This window comes from Plecotus auritus (assembly GCF_963455305.1).
Source record: "Plecotus auritus genome assembly, chromosome: 5".
Lineage (NCBI taxonomy): Eukaryota > Metazoa > Chordata > Mammalia > Chiroptera > Vespertilionidae > Plecotus > Plecotus auritus.
Genome location: NC_137776.1, coordinates 159,556,328 through 159,579,732, shown reverse-complemented (window position 1 = coordinate 159,579,732; position 23,405 = coordinate 159,556,328). Strand labels below are relative to the sequence as shown.

At 37.6% G+C, this 23,405-nt stretch overlaps 1 protein-coding gene across 1 annotated transcript in view; it reads right to left on the bottom strand.

The window, feature by feature from the left end:
• Positions 1-23,405, bottom strand: part of TGFBR1 (transforming growth factor beta receptor 1) — a 50,842-nt gene that overhangs the window by 10,952 nt on the left and 16,485 nt on the right. The window contains exons 2-6 of the mRNA XM_080668959.1: positions 15,719-15,964; positions 12,672-12,902; positions 7,757-7,987; positions 2,572-2,739; positions 1,799-1,955 (exon numbers count right to left, since the gene is read on the bottom strand). Of these exons, the coding sequence (XP_080525085.1) occupies positions 1,799-1,955; positions 2,572-2,739; positions 7,757-7,987; positions 12,672-12,902; positions 15,719-15,964 (1,033 nt within the window). The remainder of the gene's footprint in view (positions 1-1,798; positions 1,956-2,571; positions 2,740-7,756; positions 7,988-12,671; positions 12,903-15,718; positions 15,965-23,405) is intronic.

The window sequence follows — 23,405 nt, the reverse complement described above, 5'->3', positions numbered from 1 at the left end:
CAAGACTTAATTACAACAAGGCTGTACACACAGTCCACAAAGGGGTGCACCAAGAGTATCCACCTCAGGTTAACTGGGGAGGCCGACCCACTAGGCCATATAGGAAACCTAGCACACAAAGCTACCCTATCAACTCAGGGAAGCAATGAAAATGCGGCGACAAAGAAACAGATCACAAACGAAAGAAATGGAGGAAAACAAATGACTGGATATAGAATTCAAAACCACGGTTATAAGGCTTTTCAAGAATATCCTAGAAAAGGCCGATAAATATAATGAGACCCTCGAAGATATGAAAAAGGACCAACTAGAAATTAAACATACACTGACTGAAATAAAAAATATTATACATAGACCTAACAGCAGACTAGAGAAACAAAGAATCAAGTCAAAGAATTGAAATACAAAGAAGCAAAAAACACTCAACCGAAAAAGCAAAAAGAAAAAAAAATCCAAGAAGTTGAAGATAGTGTAAGGAGCCTCTGGGACAACTTCAAGCGTACCAACATCAGAATTATGGGGGTGCCAGAAGAAGAGAGAGAGCAAGATACTGAAAACCTATTTGAAGAAATAATGACTGAAAACTTCCCCCACCTGGTGAAAGAAATAGATTTACAAGTCCAGGAAGCGCACAGAACCCCAAACAAAAGGAATCCAAAGAGGACCACACCAAGACACATCATAATTAAAATGCCAAGAGCAAAAGACAAAGAGAGAATATTAAAAGCAGCAAGAGAAAAACAGTTAATTACCTACAAGGGAGCACCCATACAATTGTCAGCTGATTTCTCAACAGAAACTATGCAGGCCAGGTGGGAGTGGCAAGAAATATTCAAAGTGATGAATAGCAAGAACCTACAACCAAGATTACTCTACCCAGCAAAGCTATCATTCAGAGTTGAGGGTCAGATAAAGAGCTTCACAGATAAGAAAAAGCTAAAGGAGTTCATCACCACCAAACCAGTATTATATGAAATGCTGAAAGGTATTCTTAAAGAGGAAGAAGAAAAAAGTAAAGATAAAAAGTATGAACAACAAATACATGTCTATCAACAAGTGAACCTAAAAATCAAGTGAATTAAAAACCTGAGGAACAGAATAATCTGGTGAATATAATAGAATCAGGGGCATAGAAAGGGTGTGGACTGATAATTCTCAGGGGAAAGGGGTATGGGGGAGTTCAGGAAGAGACTGGACAAAAATCATACACCTATGGATGAGGACAGTGGCGGGGAGGTAAGGGGAGAAGGTGGGGTGGGAACCGGGTGGAGGGGAGCTAAGGGGGGAAAAAGGAGAAACAATTGTAATAATCTGAATAAAGATTTAAAAAAGAAAAGAAAAAGAAAGGGTGAGTACAAGTTAGGGAAACAGTGGGGGAAAGTGGGCTCTAGGTACAGCACATGCAAAAGTTCTAAGGAAGAAAGGCAGGCATATTTTCAGGAACTGAAAATAGTTGGGATAGCTATAGTACAGCATTTGAGGAGGGCATCAAATGAGATAATGTATAAAAAATTTCATTAAAATGATTGGCACACAGTAGGTACCCTATAAACATTAGCTCCTATTGCTATTATAATTAACATAACTAATGAAAATATTTTCTGGAAGGACCATCTTTCATCAGCAGGCTTCTTTTTAAGTCAGATAAACTTTGTTTCAGAGCAGACAAAACCATAAGATCTTCCACCTGTGGCCAATCAAACAAAGGCTGAGTTTCAGAGAAAATATATATATGCAAATAAGAAGGAAAAGAATTTGTTTTTAGAACATATTAAATACTATTTATTCACAAGCATACCGTTTTGTTCCCACTCTGTGGTTTGGAGCAATATCAATTGTATCTGTGGCTGAATCATGCCTTACTGCTAGTCCCAAGTCTGCAATACAACAAGTTCCGTTCTTCTTTACCAAGATATTTTTTGATTTCAAATCTCTGTGAGCAATGGCTGGTTTTCCTAAAGAAAATAAACATAATTGCTTAAAAGGTAGTACCAATCACAATTTTTACCTGGGTCATTACTTAACAACCTCAAGTGAAACAGATAGCAAGTGGATAATAACTAGACCATAGAGATTTGTTGGTGTCTGATATCCTACATAGCAAAAAAATCATAGCATAAACATTTCATAACTAAAATATTTAATTTTTCAACTGTAAAAGGGTCTCATGCAGTCTTATCTCAAAGTCAAATATAATTTTGTTAGATAGCAAGATAACATTTATATAGCATGTTGACATTTATAAAGCATTTTCACTTTCATTTGATGAAATGAAAGTGAAAATATAATGAAAATTTTAAAAAATACATCTCTTAGACTTGAATTCTAAAATCAATATCTTCAAAAATCACGAGTAGGAAACTTGAATGCTATTTTTAAGAACTCACAAAAATATCAGTATTGTTACAATGTCTAACAGGCTCTCTAAACAAATTCCCAGATTCCTGACTCCATGTGAGATTTTCAACAGAAAGATAACATCTCCAATTAGACTGACTTCTTACAAAAATGTTCTGAACAGACACTAGATCCATGGGAATTGAAAGTAAAAACAGTATTGCTTCAAGTTACCTTGGGTACCAACAATCTCCATATGAAGATGGGCAAGTCCACTTGCTGTGGACAGAGCGAGTTTTATCATTCCTTCCACAGTAACTGTGTATCTGTTCAAATAATCGAAAAGGGATCCATGCTCATGATAATCTGACACCAACCAGAGCTGAGTCCATGTACCATTGTCTGCAAAGTATAACAACAATATTTCAGACAGTCTGTAGAACATTTACAATTTATTTGTTCAAAAGTTATCACTTTACTCTCTATCCCAAATCCCACAACTACAATATGATCGAACCTTAAATTTGTAAATATTTCTTTCATATTTTCCTATATTTTCATTTTGTCTTATACTTTTACATATGTATCCTTTAGGTCTTCAGAGTAAGCCTCATTTCCTGAGATAAGGCTGGATGACTAATCCCATTTAAGAAACAAGGAACCAGTGAAGGGCTGAGGAAGGGGAGAGAGCGGGGTGGAAGGGGCCAATGGGGAGGGGGGAGGAGACAATTTCTAATGCTGTCAACAATAAAGATAAATTTAAAAAAAAGAGAAAAAGACAAGAAATCACAGTTCAAAGATGATAATCTTGAGTCTACACCGACAGTGGTAGGGCTGGGAACTCTTTAGTGCCTAGAAAAATGCCTTGTTCAGGTTAGGTGCTCAATGATTGTTTCTGGGAGGAGGGAAAATAATGAAGGAGGGAAGCAGGAAAATGAGAAGTATCAGGATCCTAGTGTGGCCACAGTGTGGAATGGAGCAGTATGGAACAAAACTCAAAGTGAGGTGAAATGAAGAAATGCAAGCTTTAATGAGAGACTCTGAATATAGTTAACAAAGAAGCCACACGAGATGACTATGACTCTAAGGCTTCATAAAAGTATATCACTGACACACGGAAAAGCTGAGACAGAACTGAAATGTCAGGAGAAGAAAAAGTTGGGACTGAACCCAGTTTTACACACAGAAGGTGATTTTAAACCTTAAGAACTAGGAATGTATGTGCCATAAGTTCACTTGTAAGCTGATGCATGAATTTGCAATGTGTTTTCCCATGGGGATCAAGGTAAAGGTTTTGGATAGGCTGGTCCACAAAAGCCTATTTAACCTACAAGTAGCTAGAAATATATGAAAAACCACATGTCATGAAATTGTGAGCCCTAATTGGTTTGGCTCAGTGGATAGAGCATCGGCCTGAGGACTGAGGGTCTCAGGTTCGATTCTGGTCAAGGGCATATATGTTGGTTGCAGGCACATCCCCAGTAGAGGGTGTGCAGGAGGCAGCTGATTGATGTTTCTCTCTCATCGATGTTTCTAACTCTCTATCCCTCTCCCTTCCTCTCTGTAAAAAAATCAATAAAATATATTAAAAAAAAGAAATTGTAAGAAAAAGTATTACAATATCAGGAGGCAGCACAATTCAGTAAAACATACACACCCAAAGTCATTGTGACCTGAGTTCAAATCCAGGGGCTGTTATTGACTAAGTGGCCTCAGTTTCCTAACCAGTGAGCCACAGTGTCTCCCTTTACACAACAAGAATACCTTACTTTGTAAGACCATTAAGAAGATTTTAAAAATAGAATAACAGATTTTTTTTAATGCATTTAGTACATTAAAGCACTTAGTTCCATAGCATGGAACATTAGAATTTAAAATGTGCCGTTTCTTTCCTCATTAGTTATAAAACAAAAGACAAAACCCAAATTGACATAAAACAACTTATATATTTTGAAGGCTGTTATCTGACGGAAAGCTGATTAGAAGAGATCAAAAAAGATATTTTCAGAAGATTCTGGAGGGGATTTTTCAGTATTTTCAAAAGGATTTAGAGATTCACGATACTAGTTCTTTACAAACTTGTTCTTCACAAACTGATTCTGTTCAAATTGTACCTTGTCTCTTCCTTGACACAGATATATCACTACTTTATCTGCCTGCTTATTATCCATGACTGAATTATGAAATACAAGAAATAAATAGGAACACAGGCAGAGGAAGATAGAAAGATTTTTCTGAGGTAACTGACAAGAAAGGCAGAAGGAAAAAAAGATATGTAAGAGGCTGTGCATATATAAAAGGTTGTCTGGGTAGATTTAACTAAACCAGGAGAATGAAGATAAAGGAGAAGGGAACTGGGATAGAGGGGCAAGGGAAGAGCCAGCAAGGTCAGTTAGTTCCCATGGTGACCACCAGATGACAGCACCAGCTTGGCTGCTGCTTGAGCAAATGCAAAGAGAAAGCTCAGTACACAGCAGCAGGAGCATTTTGTAATGCCAGTTTGCGACTTAGTACACGCCTAACACATACTGGGCTTGGGTGAGGTTTGAGCCCCAAAATACAGATTTGAAAGTCATCATCACAATAGAGTTTGAAGCCATGAATGTGGGCAAGTTCTTTAAGGGAGCAATTACTATTTGTAGAATTAGACCCTTTCATAAAAATCAGTAAGACAAGTTTCAGAAAACAAAGGCAACTATTAAAGTCTAGAATCACAGACTATAATAAAGGTTGTATTAAGAATTGGGGGAGAAGCTAAATGATGTCAGAGACAGAAGAAAATGAAAACTAAGGATTTGGTCAGACTGCTTTTATTTATGTTTTGTTTTTAAATTAAGTAACAATGAACTGGTAGTAGCCACTGATAATCACTGCCTCTATCCATTATTGACTCTTAAGCCACACACACACACACACACACACACACAAAACAACAACAGATAATCAAACATTATATGTCTCCTGATGTGATACAACAGAAAATATAAAATATACAGAAAATATTTTCAGGAAACCAATAAAATGTAATCAGATTCAGTCTCTAATTCTAACTACCAGTTTTCAAATAATACAAAAGGAGCAAGTTCAGAGACAGTATAGGAATTCAATTAGTAAAATCCAGAATGTGATAAGCCCTATAGGACAAACAATCTAGTTTCTTCAACAAATAAACTTCAAGAAGAAAAAAACAAAAGATGGAGAAGAAACCTAGAGATTTTAAGGGACTTAAGATTAAAACCAACCAAATGCAATGTGTGGACTTTGTATCCTAAAATGAATAACCAATTGTTTAAAAATAATAATAGGAGACAGCTGCAGAAATTTAAAATTGACTAGATATTTGATATTTTTTAAAGTGACAATAGTAGTATGATTATGTTTCATTAAAAGTTCTTTATAATCTAAAGATACAAATGAGAATGTTTATAGATGAAAAGATATATTATCTGGAACTGGCTTCAAATAATTTAGTTAAGGGGCAGTGTAAGTGAAATAGAGCAAATATGATTGGCAATGAACTAATAATTATTAAAGGTGAGTGATGGAAGTTCATTATACTATTCTTTTTTATATATTGGAAATTTTCTCTAAATAAAAGTTAAAAAAATAAACAAGTAATAAATGCTTGTTGTATATAAACTTGAAAATACAGAGAAGCAAAATGAAAAATAAAATCATCCATAATTACCAACTGAGTTTAAACACTTAACAGTTTGAAGCAATAAATGTTGTTGAAAAAAATGGGAAGGGAAAGAAGGAAAAAGATAACTATGGTTCTGGCCAATCTCAAAAAGATAATGATAGCATTTTTTAAAAACAGGAAAGCTGGAAAGCATTTGATTCCGGTTAGGAATAATGAGAGGTGAGTTGTAACATAAGTCTCTGACAAAAGCTGTAAGAGCAGAAATTGTGGACAAAAGATAGTAAGTGCAGCCAAAAAATTAGTTGAAGCACAGTCCGAAGTCACTGCTCACAGTCACCTCTTATTCTGACTCTCCCCTGACAGGGCTTCCTTGCTTCCTCAGGATCTGATCTGACCCTGGACCGTAAGCACCTGAGCCACAAGCAAGGAAGTGTCAATGTGGTTTTGGAGAAACCATGTATTTACTTAATAATTTATTTAAGCCCCAGGGAACTTAAAACAGACTACACTGAGAAGTTTTTTTGCTCTCCTTGTAAATAAAGTTATCTATACTAATAAAAGAGTAATATGCTGCCCTAACCAGTTTGGCTCAGTGGATAGAGCATCGGCCTGCGGACTGAAGGGTCCCAGGTTCGATTCCGGTCAAGGGCATGTACCTTGGTTGTGGGCACATCCCCAGTAGGGGGTGTTGCAGGAGGCAACTGACCGATGTTTCCTTCTCATCAATGTTTCTAACTCTCTATCCCTCTCCCTTCCTCTCTGTAAAAAAATCAATAAAATATATATTTTAAAAAAAAGAGTAATATGCTAATTAGACCAGATAGACTGGATGTCTTCTGGATGTCCTTCCAGACAAAGCCACAGTAATGAGGGCCAAGGCAGAGGCAGTTAGGGACGATCAGGCTGGCAGGGGATAGCAGTTAGGGGCGATCAGGCATGCAGGGGAGCAGTTAGGGGCAATCAGGTTGGCAGGGGAGCAGTTAGGGGTGAACAGGCAGGCAGGCAGGCAGAGGCGGTTAGGGGCAATCAGGCAGGCAGAGAGGTTAGGGGCAATCAGGCAGAGGCAGTTAGGGACGGTCAGGGAGGCAGGCAGAGGCAGTTAGGGACGGTCAGGCAGGCAGGCAGAGGTGGTTAGGGGCGATCAGGCAGGCAGGCAGATGAGTGGTTAGGAGCCAGCAGTCCCGGATTGCGAGAGGGATGTCTGACTGCCGGTTTAGGCCCGATCCCTGCAGGATTTGGCCTAAACTGGCAGTCGGACATACCCCGAGGGGTCCCAGATTGGAGAGGGTGCAGGTTGGACTGAGGGGATCCCCCTCCCTGCCCCGTGGACGAATTTCGTGCACCGGGCCTCTAGTTAGTATATATCAGAATGCTCTTAAGGTCAGGAAGAGGTTAAATGGAAACAGATATCTGGGCTCTATCCTACCTCAAAATGTTGAGCAACCCGAGTTTATAAGTTTTTCTGTATTATTACTTCACTCAATAACTAACTGTCCAGAAGCAAAATAACAAAGCACGTGGCTTTTAAAAAAATTAGCTGTTATAAAACAATTAGAGATTTAGGAACAGGTTGTCAAGAGTCAAGGAAATCTTTAAGGAGTTACTGGTTCTAAAGACTTCTAATATATTCCATTTGACCAAATGGGTCTAATCTACTAGTATATGACACACATCTATTTTTCTCATTAAATTTGACAGTGCTTAGTAGCCATATCTCTAAAAAGGCTTTATTAAATAGATTTTGTTACACTCAAAGGAGAAGTAAATGTTACTGACCTTTATTGTCTGCTGCTATAAATCCCAAGATGTTTTCATGACGTAACATTACAGTTTGATAAATCTCTGCCTCACGGAACCATGAACGTTCTTCTCTAGAAGAGAATATTTTCACAGCAACTTCTTCTCCTCTCCACTTTCCTCTCCAAACTTCTCCAAACCGACCTTTGCCAATGCTTTCTTGTAACACAATAGTTCTTGCAATTGTTCTCTGAACAAGCAATGGTAAACCTGAAGATAAAAATAACTAGTAGTCAATACAATCAACAGAAGTTGGGTATCCAACACCACCATAGGAAAGGTGTAACTCTTTTAAGCTCTACTTTTAAGGAACTTACAATCTCAATGAAATAAAGACCACATTTGCAAATACAGTAATTCATGATAAAAGATAAATAATAAATACAATAAAAGAATCCAGAAACTCCTGCCTAGAGGGTCAAGGTAGGCTTTATAAAGTAAGTTGAATTTAGACTGGCCTTTACAGAGGGATATGGCCTAAGGAGAAGAGAAGGAAGTAAGGTATTCAGGTAAGGGGTATATGCAAGCATAGGTACAAGAAGGAAATGAATGATACATTTTTAGGGAACCAGCTTAGATAAACAGAAAGGAGGTGCATGTAGTAAAGCAGTGGAAGAGAAGGTAAACTGTCACCAGTATGTGACAAATACTAGAGATGCCAAGCTCAACATGACCAATGAGAGCTGTGGGTAAACGAAGAATTATTAAAAATTTCTAAAGGAGAGAAATAATTTTAAAAACACCTGATTTTAGGAAGATGAATCTGATAACAGTTTTAATTGTGGGAGGAGAAAAATATGTAAATACAAGACACATCAAAATAAATTCTAGCCCAACTTTTAATAAATCAGTAAAAATTATCACAGAAACCATTTCAAGATAGGCAATTTACTTGCTAGGAACTGGCTCTGCAACAGTAGCATCTTAAACAAGTGTCTAGCAATTTACTTTGGTAATTTTTTTCACCAACTGAACTTGCCTTACCCTAAAACACATTTTTTGAAATACTGCCACACGTATTTCATTTATAGAAAAGGGTTTACTAACTATCTACAGTATTTAAGTAACACTATATTTGGGACTATTCCAGTTCACCTAAATATCTGACAATTCAGGACCCATGTAAATGGGATGGTCAAGATAGGCTAATGGGACAAGGAAAGTTTCTGTCATCCCCATCACCCTTAGATTCTAGATGCAGAGCTAAAATTAAAAACCACATCTAGATTCATCATATTATCTATATTTGGTTACTATAACCCACATGAATACCTGAGCATTTTCAAAAAGTAATATTCTTTTTCTAAAGACAAAAATGAGTCTAATTTAGATCTCTATGTTCTCTGCTTTATTCTCAATGGGGAAAATGCTTCAATAGTGAATAGAAATAAGACCTAAATAACATGCATACATTATAACAGATCATAAGCATGAACAAGATATAAGGAAAACTGGTATGAGACTCACTCTCTTTCAAACACTGGCACACATATGCATGCTCCCACACACTTTACGATCCAATGACAGCTTAAATATGGACACATGCACAACCTGAGATTCAAGTTAATGCAACAGGGATCAGGTTAGCTCTCCACTGTCTTCCCTGCAGTTCCTAAGTTAAAAGTAGTCTCTGAGAGAGATAGGACCTTTCCTCAATTATGGCCATTGTACTGAGTAATAGGCATGTAAATTCATAATATGAAATGTTTGGTTTTACCTTTTCCTCAATGAGTGAAAGAACTAAAAGGGGCATTATGTATACACATTTTATTTATTCACAAGCATGAGTCCCATGCATGAGGTAGCAGGCAATAAGGCTTTATGATGAATAGAGGGGAAAGAGATGGCATTTTCTGTTGTCATTCAACAGACAATAGCTTCTGTCTGGATTAATCTGTAGGCCATTTAGCACCCAATGAACTATGACAGGGAACGGAGGCCTTAAACTAAGCTTTTTTGTACAATGCAGCAAATAGATACTGTATGTCAGATTTTTCTTCCAAATATGTTTTCAATAAGAGTAACACCTGTCATTTGGACATATGTTACCATTTACCACGTGTTTTCACACAAACATCTTTGTCCCATTTGAACCTCACAACTATCTAATTACTTTCATTTTAAAGATAAAATAACTCAGACATGAGACATTAGCTAACTGCCCCAAACCACAGCTACTAGCAAAAAATGTAAACAAGTTTTTTCAGGGTAAGGCATAAAAGAAGAGAATGAAGCTTTCACAGAGATCACAGAGCTGTAATCCCTGATGGATCTATAACTATAGATAAAATGGAAAAAAATAACAATTCAATTCTTTACTTCATATCTATATCTTTAAGGTAAATAAATGTATACTTTTAAAAAAAACATATTTTATTGATTTTTTTACAGAGAGGAAGAGAGAGGAATAGAGAGTTAGAAACATCGATGAGAGAGAAACATTGATCAGCTGCCTCCTGCACACCCCCTACCAGGAATGTGCCCGCAACCAAGGTACATGCCCTTGACCAGAATTGAACCTGGGACCTTTCAGTCTGCAGGCTGATGCTCTATCCACTGAGCCAAACCAGTTAGAGATAAATGTATTCTTATTGGAAAACCCAACTGCCATCCAGACAGCAATTTCTTTTGCTCCTTTAGGTAGGCTTGTTCCCCTGGAGCCTATGCCGAGTGGCATGAGCTGCTTTGATTTCCCTGGGTGTAAGTTGCGCAACAGGAGATCAGGTCTAAGGGATTAATTCCAAATGATCTGTAGCCACCCTGATTTCCTGTGACTTTTGGTCCTTGCTTATCATATTTTGGTCCAGAATAACTTTTTTTATAAGCCAGATCTTCTTTGGGAACTCTTTGGATAACTCAGAATCAATGGGAAATCCCAGGGAAGCCCTAAAACAATCTCCACTCCTCTACCACACCTGTCCAAAGACTGTCGCATCTTCAGTACTAAGGCTGCTGCATCTCAATTCAACCTCTCATTGCCTCCTTCCTCACAATGTTCTCAGGGGTCCCTAAAGGCTGCCCTAAGAGATGTGGGCTCCAGTGCAAACTACATGTGTCCTAGAAGTCATAACAGCACTCACTTACTAAATATATATATATATCTCCAAATTCTACTGAAAAGACTTCAGGTCATGAAATCAGTTTCTAAATGAACATAGATATATGCATCTTTCCTGATGCATATACATCGATATGTGTTAATTTCCTTAAAATAAATAGGCATTTGACATTTATGAGAACTTTATTAGCAGATGTGATTTTGTGCTTCAAAGTCATATTCTTTCCCTAGTCACAACTTCTGCTTTAACGTTCCTTTAGTCACTTGGTGATAAAATTAGTAAAATTTTCATTATATATTTTCAAATCTTCATTTTATCCATAAATATAGCCCTTATCTGAAGTTGATTTATACCTTTCAAAGGCGACAGTATATCTCATTTAAAGTCCTAACAAACCACTTTAAGTAGTATTACCAAAAGTATCTGTTCCGTATTTCTGATGAAGAAATAGAAGCCCAAAGAGGAAATATGGTTTGACCAAGGTCAGAGAGCCAAGCAGTGACAAAGCATGCACTGGAGTCTAGATCTCTTAATTCCTACCTGAGTGTCAAATTACAATACTATAGAGGATAGAGGTCTTCCTCTCTTAGTATCCTTCCAAAGCAAGAAATAAAAAATAAATCCCCTCTGGTTTAAACATAAAGCAGTGCTATGTCAAAATCCACTTCTGAGAATAATTCTGGCAATTTCTTTTTTAAAAAAATATATTTTTATTAATTTTTTACAGAGAGGAAGGGAGAGGGATAGAGAGTTAGAAACATCGATGAGGAACATCGATCAGCTGCCTCCTGCACACCCCCTACTGGGGATGTGCCCGCAACCAAGGTACATGCCCTTGACCAGAACTGAACCTGGGCCCCTTCAGTCCGCAGGCCAACACTCTTATCAACTGAGCCAAACCAGTAGGGCAGTGGTCGGCAAACTGCAGCTTGCGAGCCACATGCGGCCCCGCTCTGTTGACTAATGAGTTTGCCAACCACTGGGTTAGGGCAATTCTGGCAATTTCTTAGTCTATTTCTGATCCCACAAAAAATGACCAAAACTGAGAAAAGCAAACATCACAGGGGCCATGGATCATCCAGTTATTATATTAAATAACAAGGTGGTTAGACTTTTTTCTGAAGTGAGAAAATGACTAAAAATTCATAAAAAAGTAAATAACCGCCAAAACCATTTTGACTCAGTGGATAGAGCGTCAGCCTGTGGACTGAAAGGTCCCAGGTTCGATTCCGGTCAAGGGCACATAACTTGGCTGCGGGCACATCCCCAGTAGGGGGTGTGCAAGAGGCAGCTGATCGATGTTTCTCTCTCATCGATGTTTTCTAACTCTCTATCCCTCTTCCTTCCGCTCTGTAAAAAATCAATAAAATATATTAAAAAAAAAAGTAAGTAACCTTCATAATTCAAAACACATTTTCTGTCATGCCTGTTTCTGTTCAAAGACAAAAAAAAAGCTGTTAAACAATCCTAATAGAATGGGTAGCTGCATATCATTTGAACATCTTTGAACTCAGCCTGACCTATATGAGAATAATTCTTCTTATTCTTACTACCTCATGGAGTCCTGAGAAGGTGAGAATACTTTGAAATTTACACAAACGTGAAGCTAATATACTGACTTATTTCAGTAAAAGTAGTTCTAATCTGTCTACACTAAAGTAGCCATTGGCAGCTATAGAGCAAGCTTAAGGACCTTTACTAGGCTCAGAGCTGGACTAGTATTCACACTATCCCAAGTTTTAACAAACCAAGTCAAGTGGCTCAGCCAACTAATTAAATAATGCAGTTAATTTTTAGAAGATTTCTTAGGAAAAAAGGAAAAACAATTACATTACCTGATCCAGACCCCGATGTTGTCATATCATAAATTAAATCTTTTAATGTAGTACCCTCTGAAATAAAAGGGCGATCTAATGAAGGGTCCTCTTCATTTGGCACTCGATGGTGAATGACAGTGCGGTTATGGCAGATATAGACCATCAACATGAGTGAGATGCAGACGAAGCAGACTGGTCCAGCAATGACAGCGGCCAGTTCAACGGGACCAAGGCCAGGTGATGGCTTTCCTGAAAAAGGGCAAGTGAAATAAACATAAAAAATACGATAGGCGGCACCTACAATTTCCTAATTCTCCACATTTCCTGTAGTTGGCCACTACCACCATTAGTCATAGAGCCTCATTACAGCAGCTCACAGGGCTGGAAACCAGAACAAGTGAGTCATTCAGCTTTCTCCCATTGGATCTCCTTTTATGAGATCACCAACTTAGTCAACATTCACTTGTTCTTCCTGCATTTTTCAGCCATCTAAATAAATAAGGCCAGCTACCACCAGTATTCTAGGACCTTCCTATTTATTACTCTCAGGGTCACTAATAAAAGAACCACATGAGCAAAAGTTAAAAAAATAAATAAAAATAAACCTATACACAGCCTCACTACTCCAAAACAATTCAGTTTAGTGTAGGTATGTGTGTGTGTATACATATGTATATATATCCATCAATTTTGTTCAGGCAAAATATATCCTTTGTTTTTTATAATAAAGTTTGCATGTGTATACTTTCTACTCTATTTTAATCACTTGAGTTTTTAATTCAAGAGCACTTATTTTCTTATCTCTTTTAATAATTATTGCTTTACATTGTTTCAGAAAAATATCTATAATAAAAGCATAATATGTTAATTAGACCAGCCAGCTGAACGACCTTCCAGACGTCCTTCCGGACGAAGCCACGATGGCGGGTGCCGAGGCAGAGGCGGTTAAGGGTGATGAGGCAGGCAGGTGAGCAGTTAGGGGCGATGAGGCAGGCAGGAAGAATGGTTAGGGGTGATGAGGCAGGCAGGCGAGTGGTTAGGGGCAATCAGGTAGGCTGGCAGAGTGGTTAGGGGCAATGAGGCAGGCAGGCAGGCAGGTGAGTGGTTAGGAGCTAGCGGTCCCAGGTTGTGAGAGGGTACAGGCTAGGCTGAGGGAACCCCTGCCCCGTGCACGAATTTCGTGCACCAGGCCTCTAGTTAATTATAATTATTTTGGCATTCATCCTGAGCCTTGCTGGTTCACTGCACACCACTATTTCTTTAATAGCACATCTTCTCCATTCTTGATACCCTTATTTGGATTTATTTCTTATAACATAGAATTCTAATTCTAGTAATTTCTTTCAGGAAGAGTACATGTTTGTCCTTATACGCTGAATACTTAATTATCTAAAGATGCCTGTTGCCTTTATGTATGAAAATGGCTTGTCTAAAGAATTTTAAGTAACATTCACTATATGATGTTACAATGCCCTCTAGTATTTAAAAAAAGCACAAAATCTGAACATTTTTCCCTTTTATAGTCAATCAGTGGTCACTTGTGCTGAATGCATATGCATTTTTCTTTATTCTTGAAATTGGTATGTCTTTTATTATATGTATTTAGATAAGTATTTTTTCATTAATTTTGCATAGTATTCTTTTCTGTCTGCTCTTATGTCTTTTTCTGGAATATTTATACTAAGCATATTGGATCACCTAGATCTGTCCTCTGTATCTCTTAATTTGCTCACCAACTGTCTTTTTCTCTGAATTGTAACAGTTTCTCAAGCTCATCTTGCCTTAAGCTTGTCTCACACTTGAACATAAAATTATCGTATCCAGTCTGCTGTTCATTTTCAATACTGCATTTTAAAAAATAATTCATCAATCAAGCTTTTCATCTGAAAGCAATTATCAACTGTGAAATGTCCCCATTTTACAGTAAACAACTGAAAAATAGACCTTGGTCTGTCTGAAAGTTCTTCCCTATCATGTGGTAAGTCTATTTCAAAGGGTGACATCTACTCTGATTTATCCAGTTCAGTTCACTCCTTTTACACCACTGAAGCTTTTCATTGGGTAATTTTCTTGTTCTTTGTGTATCAAGACCTGGAAATAAGGAATTTGTGCTTTTTTAGCATTAGAAATGAAGTGAGTCCTTCTCAAGGTTTTGTGAGTTTCCATTAAAATATTTCAAGTCCAAATAATAGAAATGGAGAATTCTGGAATTACCATATTGTCATATTAGAATTGCAGATGCTTACAAAAAGAGCCAGAAAAAGTTAAGAGTCTGACAGAGCCTGGCCACAGGGAGCTTCCTGGTCATGCTGCAGACTCAGTTGCACTTTGCTGTTATCACACGTACCAGGTGGGGGACTGCTGCCCTTCTCTAACTGGTACTAGTAAATTGTCAGGTTTCACACAAGTGTAAGCATGTGGGCAGCATTCTTCCATCAATTCTGCTAGCATTAATATAGGTCCTTCTATTTTTATATTCCTTTTGATTACTACAGTAGACATTTGAGGACAGAATTAAATGTGCTTAGATTGACATCTTAAACCAGAACCTTAAATTAATCTAATCCTAAGAGTTTATCCTTAAAATTCATAGCTTTTCCAGGACATTTTAAAATGTAAACTATAGTGAAGGACCTAAAGCCTAGATGGCCTATATAATATTTTAAACATAAAGATCATAAGCCAAGGTGAAATTACAAAATGAAGGCATCTGGACTGTTTAGTGCTGCTTTCAATTCCTACCCATTATTGATTGCTTTAAAAGGACAGAGCACTAAACAAGGAAGAAGAAATTCACTCTGAAGACAAAGTATGGCATTCTGAGGACATACCGCTGTGGTAAGCAGAAAGTATCATGGAATCAACTACTCAAACAACACACACCCGGGAATCAGGATCTTGTCTACTCTTACAACCCTGCCACTGTGGACAAGTTTGTTCTTGCCTCTAAACTGAACAAGCTGGGATAGACAATCTCCAAGATCCCTTCCAGTTCTAAAATCATAGAGTCTAAGGTTTTCCTTTGTACTATCAAGAAAAAAAAAACATCTTATGCAATAACTTACCAACAGTTGGAAGTTCTATTTTATTGCAGTGGTCCTGATTGCAGCAGTATGTTGTAGTAACAGACCCTGTTTTTGAAGATGGTGCACATACAAATGGCCTGTCTCGAGGAATTAGGTCGGCTTCAGCTATACACATGCTATTGTGTATAATTTTGTCTGTGGTCTCTGTGACAGAGACAAAGCAGAGTCCATCTGTGACACAAGTAAAATTGTCTTTTGTGCAAAGGTGGCAGAAACACTGTAATGCTAGGAAAAGAGAACAAGATTTTATTAGAAAAAATTCTCAAGGTTAACATTTTGAAATTATTCCATATTCACTATAAGACAGTCCTGATCTTATAGTAATTTCTTTGCACTTTCAAAAAACAAAACTCTTTATTCCTCTTAGAAGAGTTGAGAAGCACATATATGTAGGAGCCAAATATGATAAAATTTGGACTAAAGTTCTTGTCTAAAGCTTTTTTGCTTCCAAGTATAGAGAAATTATTACATGTAATTTCATCAAGGTAAGGCAAGCATTTGCCCTCCCATTTGAAACAAAGCACATTTAAATTTTTACTGGTTATACTTACTCTTACTAATCCAAAACTATGCATTCACATACTCCTCCCATTGAAGAGCAATGTATGAAAATACTACGATCTTCCAATGTAGGTTGGAAATGCTATTTGGGTGGACTTATGGTAATGAAGTAATGGAAATAGGTTTGTATTGCACCACTCTTTTCTCTTGTATAAACCCTGGGAAAGACATTTCTCTTCTAGCCAGGATTACGGTGCTTTTTCAGTAAGCCAAGGAGACTGCACAGGTAACAATACATAGGTGCTCTAACAAAACAGGCAACCTGGCTACAGAAATGTCTAGAGAAACACCAGCTCCATGCTCATTTCTATCTACTTGATCTTTATGGCTCAACTCAAGGAGTCCCTTTATGGGAGTCTTCCCCTAATTATCACCAATACCTTTCCGTGCATACACATATAGACCTTCCACCATGCTCTCCCAAAGCACACAATGCTTACCAGAATTGCTACTGTTGTTTTTCTCTCCCCTATGAAACTCTAAGCTCCGTGAGGGCAGGGACCCATATTAATCATTTCTGTAAATCCACATCTAGCATTGAGTGTGGTATGTAGTAGCATTCAAAAAATTCTCATTGACTGAACAACAGAATGGGCACGTACATTTCACTATGATCTCATGAAACTACAAAGCACATTTACTTCTTTAAGTCAAATCAAACTTTCCAATTACTTGTTGACAAGAAAAAAAGAAGAGTCCGTGTATGTAGAATGCCACCTATGATGAGGCCAGGGAAGTCTATTTTATCTAGAAAGAGTGGCTAGGCAGACAGGCAGGCCAGATTGAAGCTAAGTCTCTGAACAGCTAACTTGCTGTGCAGGCCTGAGTTGCTCCAACACTTCACATTCCCAAGAAAGGCCTTCTTCATTCAGGACTGGCCCTTGGCCAGTTCCTAGGAAATGAACTCTGAATCCTTGAAATTTTCTCCCTGATAAGAATGCTGCAAGCCTGTGTGACTGGGCCCCGATAAAAATCCTGGATACCAAGGCTCTGGAGAGCTTCCCTGGTTGACAAGTGCTGTCACATCATTGCTGAGCTATGGAGTGCACCTGTGCCACACTGCACTGGGAGAGGACATCTGGAAGCTTGCACTTAGTTCCTCCTGGACTTCATCCCATGTGCCTTTTCCTTTTGATGATTTTAATCTGTATATTTCCACTGTAATAAACCATAACCATTAGTATAACAGCTTTTCTTAGTCCTATGAGTCCTTCTAGCAAGTCTTGGAGACAGAAGTAGTCTTGGATACTCCCAACTCTCCTGCTAAACCCAAATTCAGGAATGTTAGGATCTTCTCAAGCAACTGATTCTTGGTTGCTGGCTTCATTAGCATACTTGTCTATTCTATTTCTAGATCAGAAAAGTTTTACCTTAATCATTATAAAAAACTTTGTTTTTCTTCCTAAAAAGGAAGAGAACTCAAGTATAAGAGACACTATCATAATCTGACATTTAAAGACTGTTAAGATACAGTAATTACTCATGGTGAGGTTTGGTGGTGGTTATAGGTTCCTTCAGTATAATTTCCTAAGGAGAGATTCTGAACCAGGAATCCATGGACTGGCTTCAGAGCACATGAATCCCATAAAACTGTAGGCCAAATGCTGCATGTATTTATTTGCATTTTCAAGGAGAAATTTTATAGAATTACAAAAGGTCTGTCACCATAAAAGATTAAAACCACCATCATAGGAGATTGTCATCATTCTCTCCTGAATCCTCTTTACCCATAAGTAGTCATTCAACCAAGGTTCTCTAAGTATTAGTTTTATCAGTTACTCTACCAAAATCTTAGTAACAAAGATTAATAACTCATGGTCACAGCCCTTGAAGAGTTCCAAAGACCCAAAGACTAGTGAAGGAGAATGTTACAATATAATATGGTAATTGCTATATATAAAACTTCTGCCATGAATTCTCTCCCAGTTCTAAGATCTTCACAGCTCCCTTAGAGTACATGAAGTAACTGTTCAACACTTGGTCTAACAATTAAAAATTACTTTTGGGTTCTAACTTATCACTCACATTAAAAATGCTATCTAGGGCCACACATGTCTCACCATTATGACAACCATAATGACTGTGGTCTTTACACATAGTATCTCTTTGCTAGTTTAAACCCATCCTTTGAATCTTTAAGACCATGTTCAACAAGATTTTGAACCCTTCCTCTACCCTTAAGATAACTAACTGGGCAGCTTCTTTCAGTAAGTTCCCATAGCTCTCTTAGCATACCTTTAGGATAGCACAAATCCAACTATTTATAGTTTGTTGTTAAAGTGTCTCTCATTACATTAAGAATAGCCAAGTTGCCCTGGCCAGGTGGCTTAATTAGTTGAAGCTTCATCCCGTGGACCAAAAGGTTGCGGGTTCAATTCCCAGTCAGGACACATACCTGGGTTGCAGGTTCGAATCCTAATCAGGGTGCATGTGGGAGGCAGTCAGTCAATGTTTCTCTCTCACAACAATGTTTCTCTTTCTCTCTCTCTCAAAAAAAAAAATTAAATAAACATGTCCTCAGGTGAGAATATATATATATATATATATATATATATATATATATATATATATAGAGAGAGAGAGAGAGAGAGAGAGAGAGAGAGAGAGAGAATGGCCAAGTTTTTTGGTTGTTGTTTGTTTTCTTATCTTTAAATCCTAGATTCCTACATAGTGATCAGAAAAATATTTTCTAAAGCAGTGTTTCCTAAACAAGTCACAAATATGTCAAGAGAAGGAAGAGTCTAAGAATTGTGTACAATATTTTTAATGTTTAATTTAAAAGATAATCTAAAATGAATGACATTTTGGGTCATGAGTAACTACCATCTAATCAAATATTGCCAGTAGGCTTTCCCTGGTGATTCTTCAGTTGTGTTAAGATCTCCTTCACGCCAAATATCCTCACAGTACACTATACGAGCAAAAGTTTCATAGTAATTGTAATTGAAAGAGCGAAAAATCAGAGCATATGGCAATACAGGCATGATATATTCAAAAGCCAATAGCTAACAGCCAATACCATGGATCCTATCTTTGTAGTACAATTTGCAAAAGTTCATTCGCAGTAAATGTGGTTGTCTGAAACAACGTTTTTCCATTCTCAAGCCAGCATTACTTGATTTAGAGAACGATTTAATAAAAATTTCAGTAATGTCACAATGTTAAACCTCATCTTCAAGACAGCAGACAGTTTATTAAAACTGGTATTTGAGGAATGCTTGCTGGCAAGTGTTTTGCTTACGTATGTGATCTGATTATCCTAAACTTACAAAGTCTTAAAGTCATTGATACCACCTTACACAACATAACTTACAAGAATGGGCACTTGTAGCTTTAGATAATTAAGTTAAAATACAGAAACAAATTTCAAATGGAATCACACCTAAGGCTATTTTTTTTTTCTACTGTGAAAACTAAACGTCATCTATCATACTGAATAACTGTATTAATTGGAAGGAAGGTTTTTCTCACCAGAGACTAAATTCCAGTCTTTTTACCACTCTGACTTGGCTGGTAATGACCCTTCTTTCTCTTACCCTGCCTATTACAGCACAATTATATTTAACTATACAGTGAGAATATTTCCAAATATGCACCAGCAGGCAGGTAAAGAGCCCATCATGCACAATGCCCTAGCTACAGTCTCTTTAGCTATAAGTTAAAAGCAGATCACACCACTATTGGCAAAGGTGAAGGCAAAAGTTAAAATTATAACAAATCCTTTCAGGTACTAATGTTAACATTTGTTAGTCTATTTCTCTACTCCAGTTCTGAGTAATCTGCCTTCCCCTCTTCTCTCTGCTCCCAATACCATGCCCCAGCTCAAGGAGGCCTGTCCTCACTTCTCTTCTCCATCTGGGGAAAGTATACCCTATAGGTCCTCTTCTTTTTAAAAAATACGCTGTATATTATCCAAAGAAACTGGAAACACTAATTCAAAAAACTATATGCCTCTATTTTCACTGCAGTGTTATTTACAATAGTCAAGATTTGGAAGCAGCCCAGGTGCCCATCAGTAGATGAGTAGATAAAACAGTTATGGTACATTTACACCAATGAAATATTACTTGGCCACAAAAAGGAAGAAAAATTTACTCTTTGCGACAACATGGATGGGCCTGGAGAACATTAGGTTAAGTGAAATAAGCCAGTCAGAAAAACACAAGTACCATATGTTTTCACTCATATATGAAATTTAATGAACAAACTGAACTAACAAACAAAATAGAGACAGACTCATTGATAGAGAGCAGGCAGACAGTTCTGGTGGTGGTGGGTGTTGGTGGGGGTGAAGGAATGGAGCAAAAAAGAAAAAAAGAGAGAAAGAATTCATGGACACACAGACAACAGTGTGGTGATTGCAGAGGTGGGGGATGGGTGGAGCTGGAAGAGGGTATAGGGGAGATAAATTGTGATGGGGGAAAAAACTCCCTCCAGCCACTGCCCTGGGTTTTGTTCCTCAAAGGACTCTGGGTTCTTCTCAACTCCACCCCCTTGGGGTTACCCTGCAGTGGCAATGTCAAAGGAAGCTTGTCTAAATACCCTGCACCATACAATGTGAAAGTAAATTCTCCAGTAGTCTAGATAACATTTCACTCCCAAATTTAGGGCTTCAAACAGAAGTATGATTTATCCAGACATTACTCCAGAAAAATTTCATTTACTTCTGCTACCTTTAAATCACTTAAGAAGCATTATTTAATTCAATACACACTTCCATCTTGGAAGAATAGGGGACACTCTTAAATTCTCAATCACTTCTTTTTCCACAACACCTGCATTTTCTAGTCTCCGAAGCTCCATGAATTAGCTGATAGAATGTTGACTGTTATCAGAGCAAAGCACACTAAGAATAGGCTGCCTAAATGGCAAGATGAGATTTAATAAGGGCAATTAATACAAAGGATTTCATTTAGGTTCAGTATCAAATAAACTGCACAAGTACAGGATAAAGATTTGCTTAGCAGATTTGGGGAATCTGTTTAACAACAGATTTTTTTAAAAGTCAACAGTATTTACTGTTAATTGTAGCCATGGTGATGGGGGAAACAGAGGGAGAACTGGGCACAAAATCTCACAAATGTCCAATATAATAAGTAATCAGTAAGTGTTGTTTGAATATCAATCTGCCATGTAAATATGAGTTAGAGATTCAAAGAATTAACTCAAACAAGGCTAATCTGAAAGGTCTCTTAGCAGTGGATACAATCACCTTATTTTATAGATGTTGCAACTGTGTTAATTATCTTAACCCTATATATACTAAATCAGACCATGAGGTCAGGATGTGGTAAATTTTGGGTTTCATAAAAAATCATTTCCTAACTACAGCTCCTCCCTACAAAATGGAAATGGCTGCCTCAGAAGGTTATGACTTATCTGTTGTTAGATATATTTAAGCAGAATCTTAATGACCAAGAATGAGAGTTCAAGAAGTAAGGATGTCTCGCACTAAATGAAAGGTTGGTTTAAAACTCTACAATCCTTTAAATGGTAGGATTCTATTATTTTAAAAGTTACATCAAATATTAAATCATCCATGTTTTCATGTTTTGACAAATTCAACTTAACATCTTCAAGGCACAACAATTACAGTAAAGCACCTCACTGTCTAATTGTTTACCTATTTCCTCCATTAAACTGTGAACTTCACTCAGGGGCTGGGTTAATGCTTTATGCATTTCTGTATCCCTAGGCCTTGGCACACCAGGAGATCCAGTATGTGTTTCTTTCTTTCTTTTTTTAAAAATATATTTTTATTGATTTCAGAGAGGAAGGGAGAGTGAGAGAGAAACATCATTGATGAGGATGATGAGAAAGTATCATTGATCAGCTGCTTCTTGCACACCGCACACTGGGGTTCGAGCCCGCAACCCAGGCATGTGTCCCCACTGGGAATCGAACCATGACCTCCTGGTTCATAGGTCGATGCTCAACCACTGAGCCACGCCAGCTGGGCCAGTATGTGTTTCTTGAATAAACATTCAGGAAATATCTCTTTAGTATGTTAGTTGTTGCTACCACCAAGGTCCTTTATAAAATGGCCAGGCAAGCCTGGCCAGTGTGGGTCAGTGGTTGAGCATAGACCCAGGAACCAAGAGAACGTGGTTTGATTCTGGTCAGGTGCATGCCCAGGTTGCGGTGTGATCCACAGAAGGGGGTGTGCAGGAGGCAGCTGACTGTTGTTTCTCTCTCACCGATGTTTCTCTCTCTCCCTATCCCTCTTCCTTCCTCTCTCTCTAAAAATCAATAAAAAACATATTAAAATGGCCAAGCAAGCACATTTTTTTTACCCTTTACTACCTTCATTTTTTTAAGTCCTTTTTCCATCTCTCAGTGCTCACCTTTCAACTTTCCAAATTCATACTTAGATGCATCCCTCAAGCCCATATGATGTAAAATATCCCATTGTCCAGAATAACCTAGCTTACTCCATATAAATGGAGGTTGACCCAGCACTTTCAAAATTACCAATGAACATAACCTCTGACCCAGAAGGAATGTAGCCTATAGATATACTTGTACATGGATAAAGTGTTTTACACACATGGTTATTAATTTCCTAATGGTTTATACTAGATTGTTTCTAATCTTTCCTATGCATCTAATCTACCAATAGAACTGATAAAATAACATGATGTACCAATACAAAATAGAAGACCATACAGCTACTAAAAAAATGATAATGTTTTCTATGTACTAATGTAGACTTTAGCCCCTTGAGATGTATTAAACCAAAGTACATAATGCAGAACAGTGTATTTGATATAGTAACATTTGTGCTAAGGAAGAGAGGGAGGGAGGGAAAGAAGGGAAGGAAAGAGAAGGAGGGAAGGAAGGAAAAGGAATACACATTGGCTTGTACTTATTATAAAGTTATCTTCTGGAAGGATACAAAAGAAATAGTAATACTAGCTTCCTAGGAAGGGAACCAGGTACCCAGAGGATAGGGGTATTTATTCAACAAATATTTATCACCTACTATGAGCCAGTCTCTGTCCTAGCACTGGCCAGAGAATTAGAGTAAACCTGCATACAACTCTAGGATATAACTTAAACAGTGTGCACATAAAACCATGAATGGTAGCTATTATTCTCTTTCTCC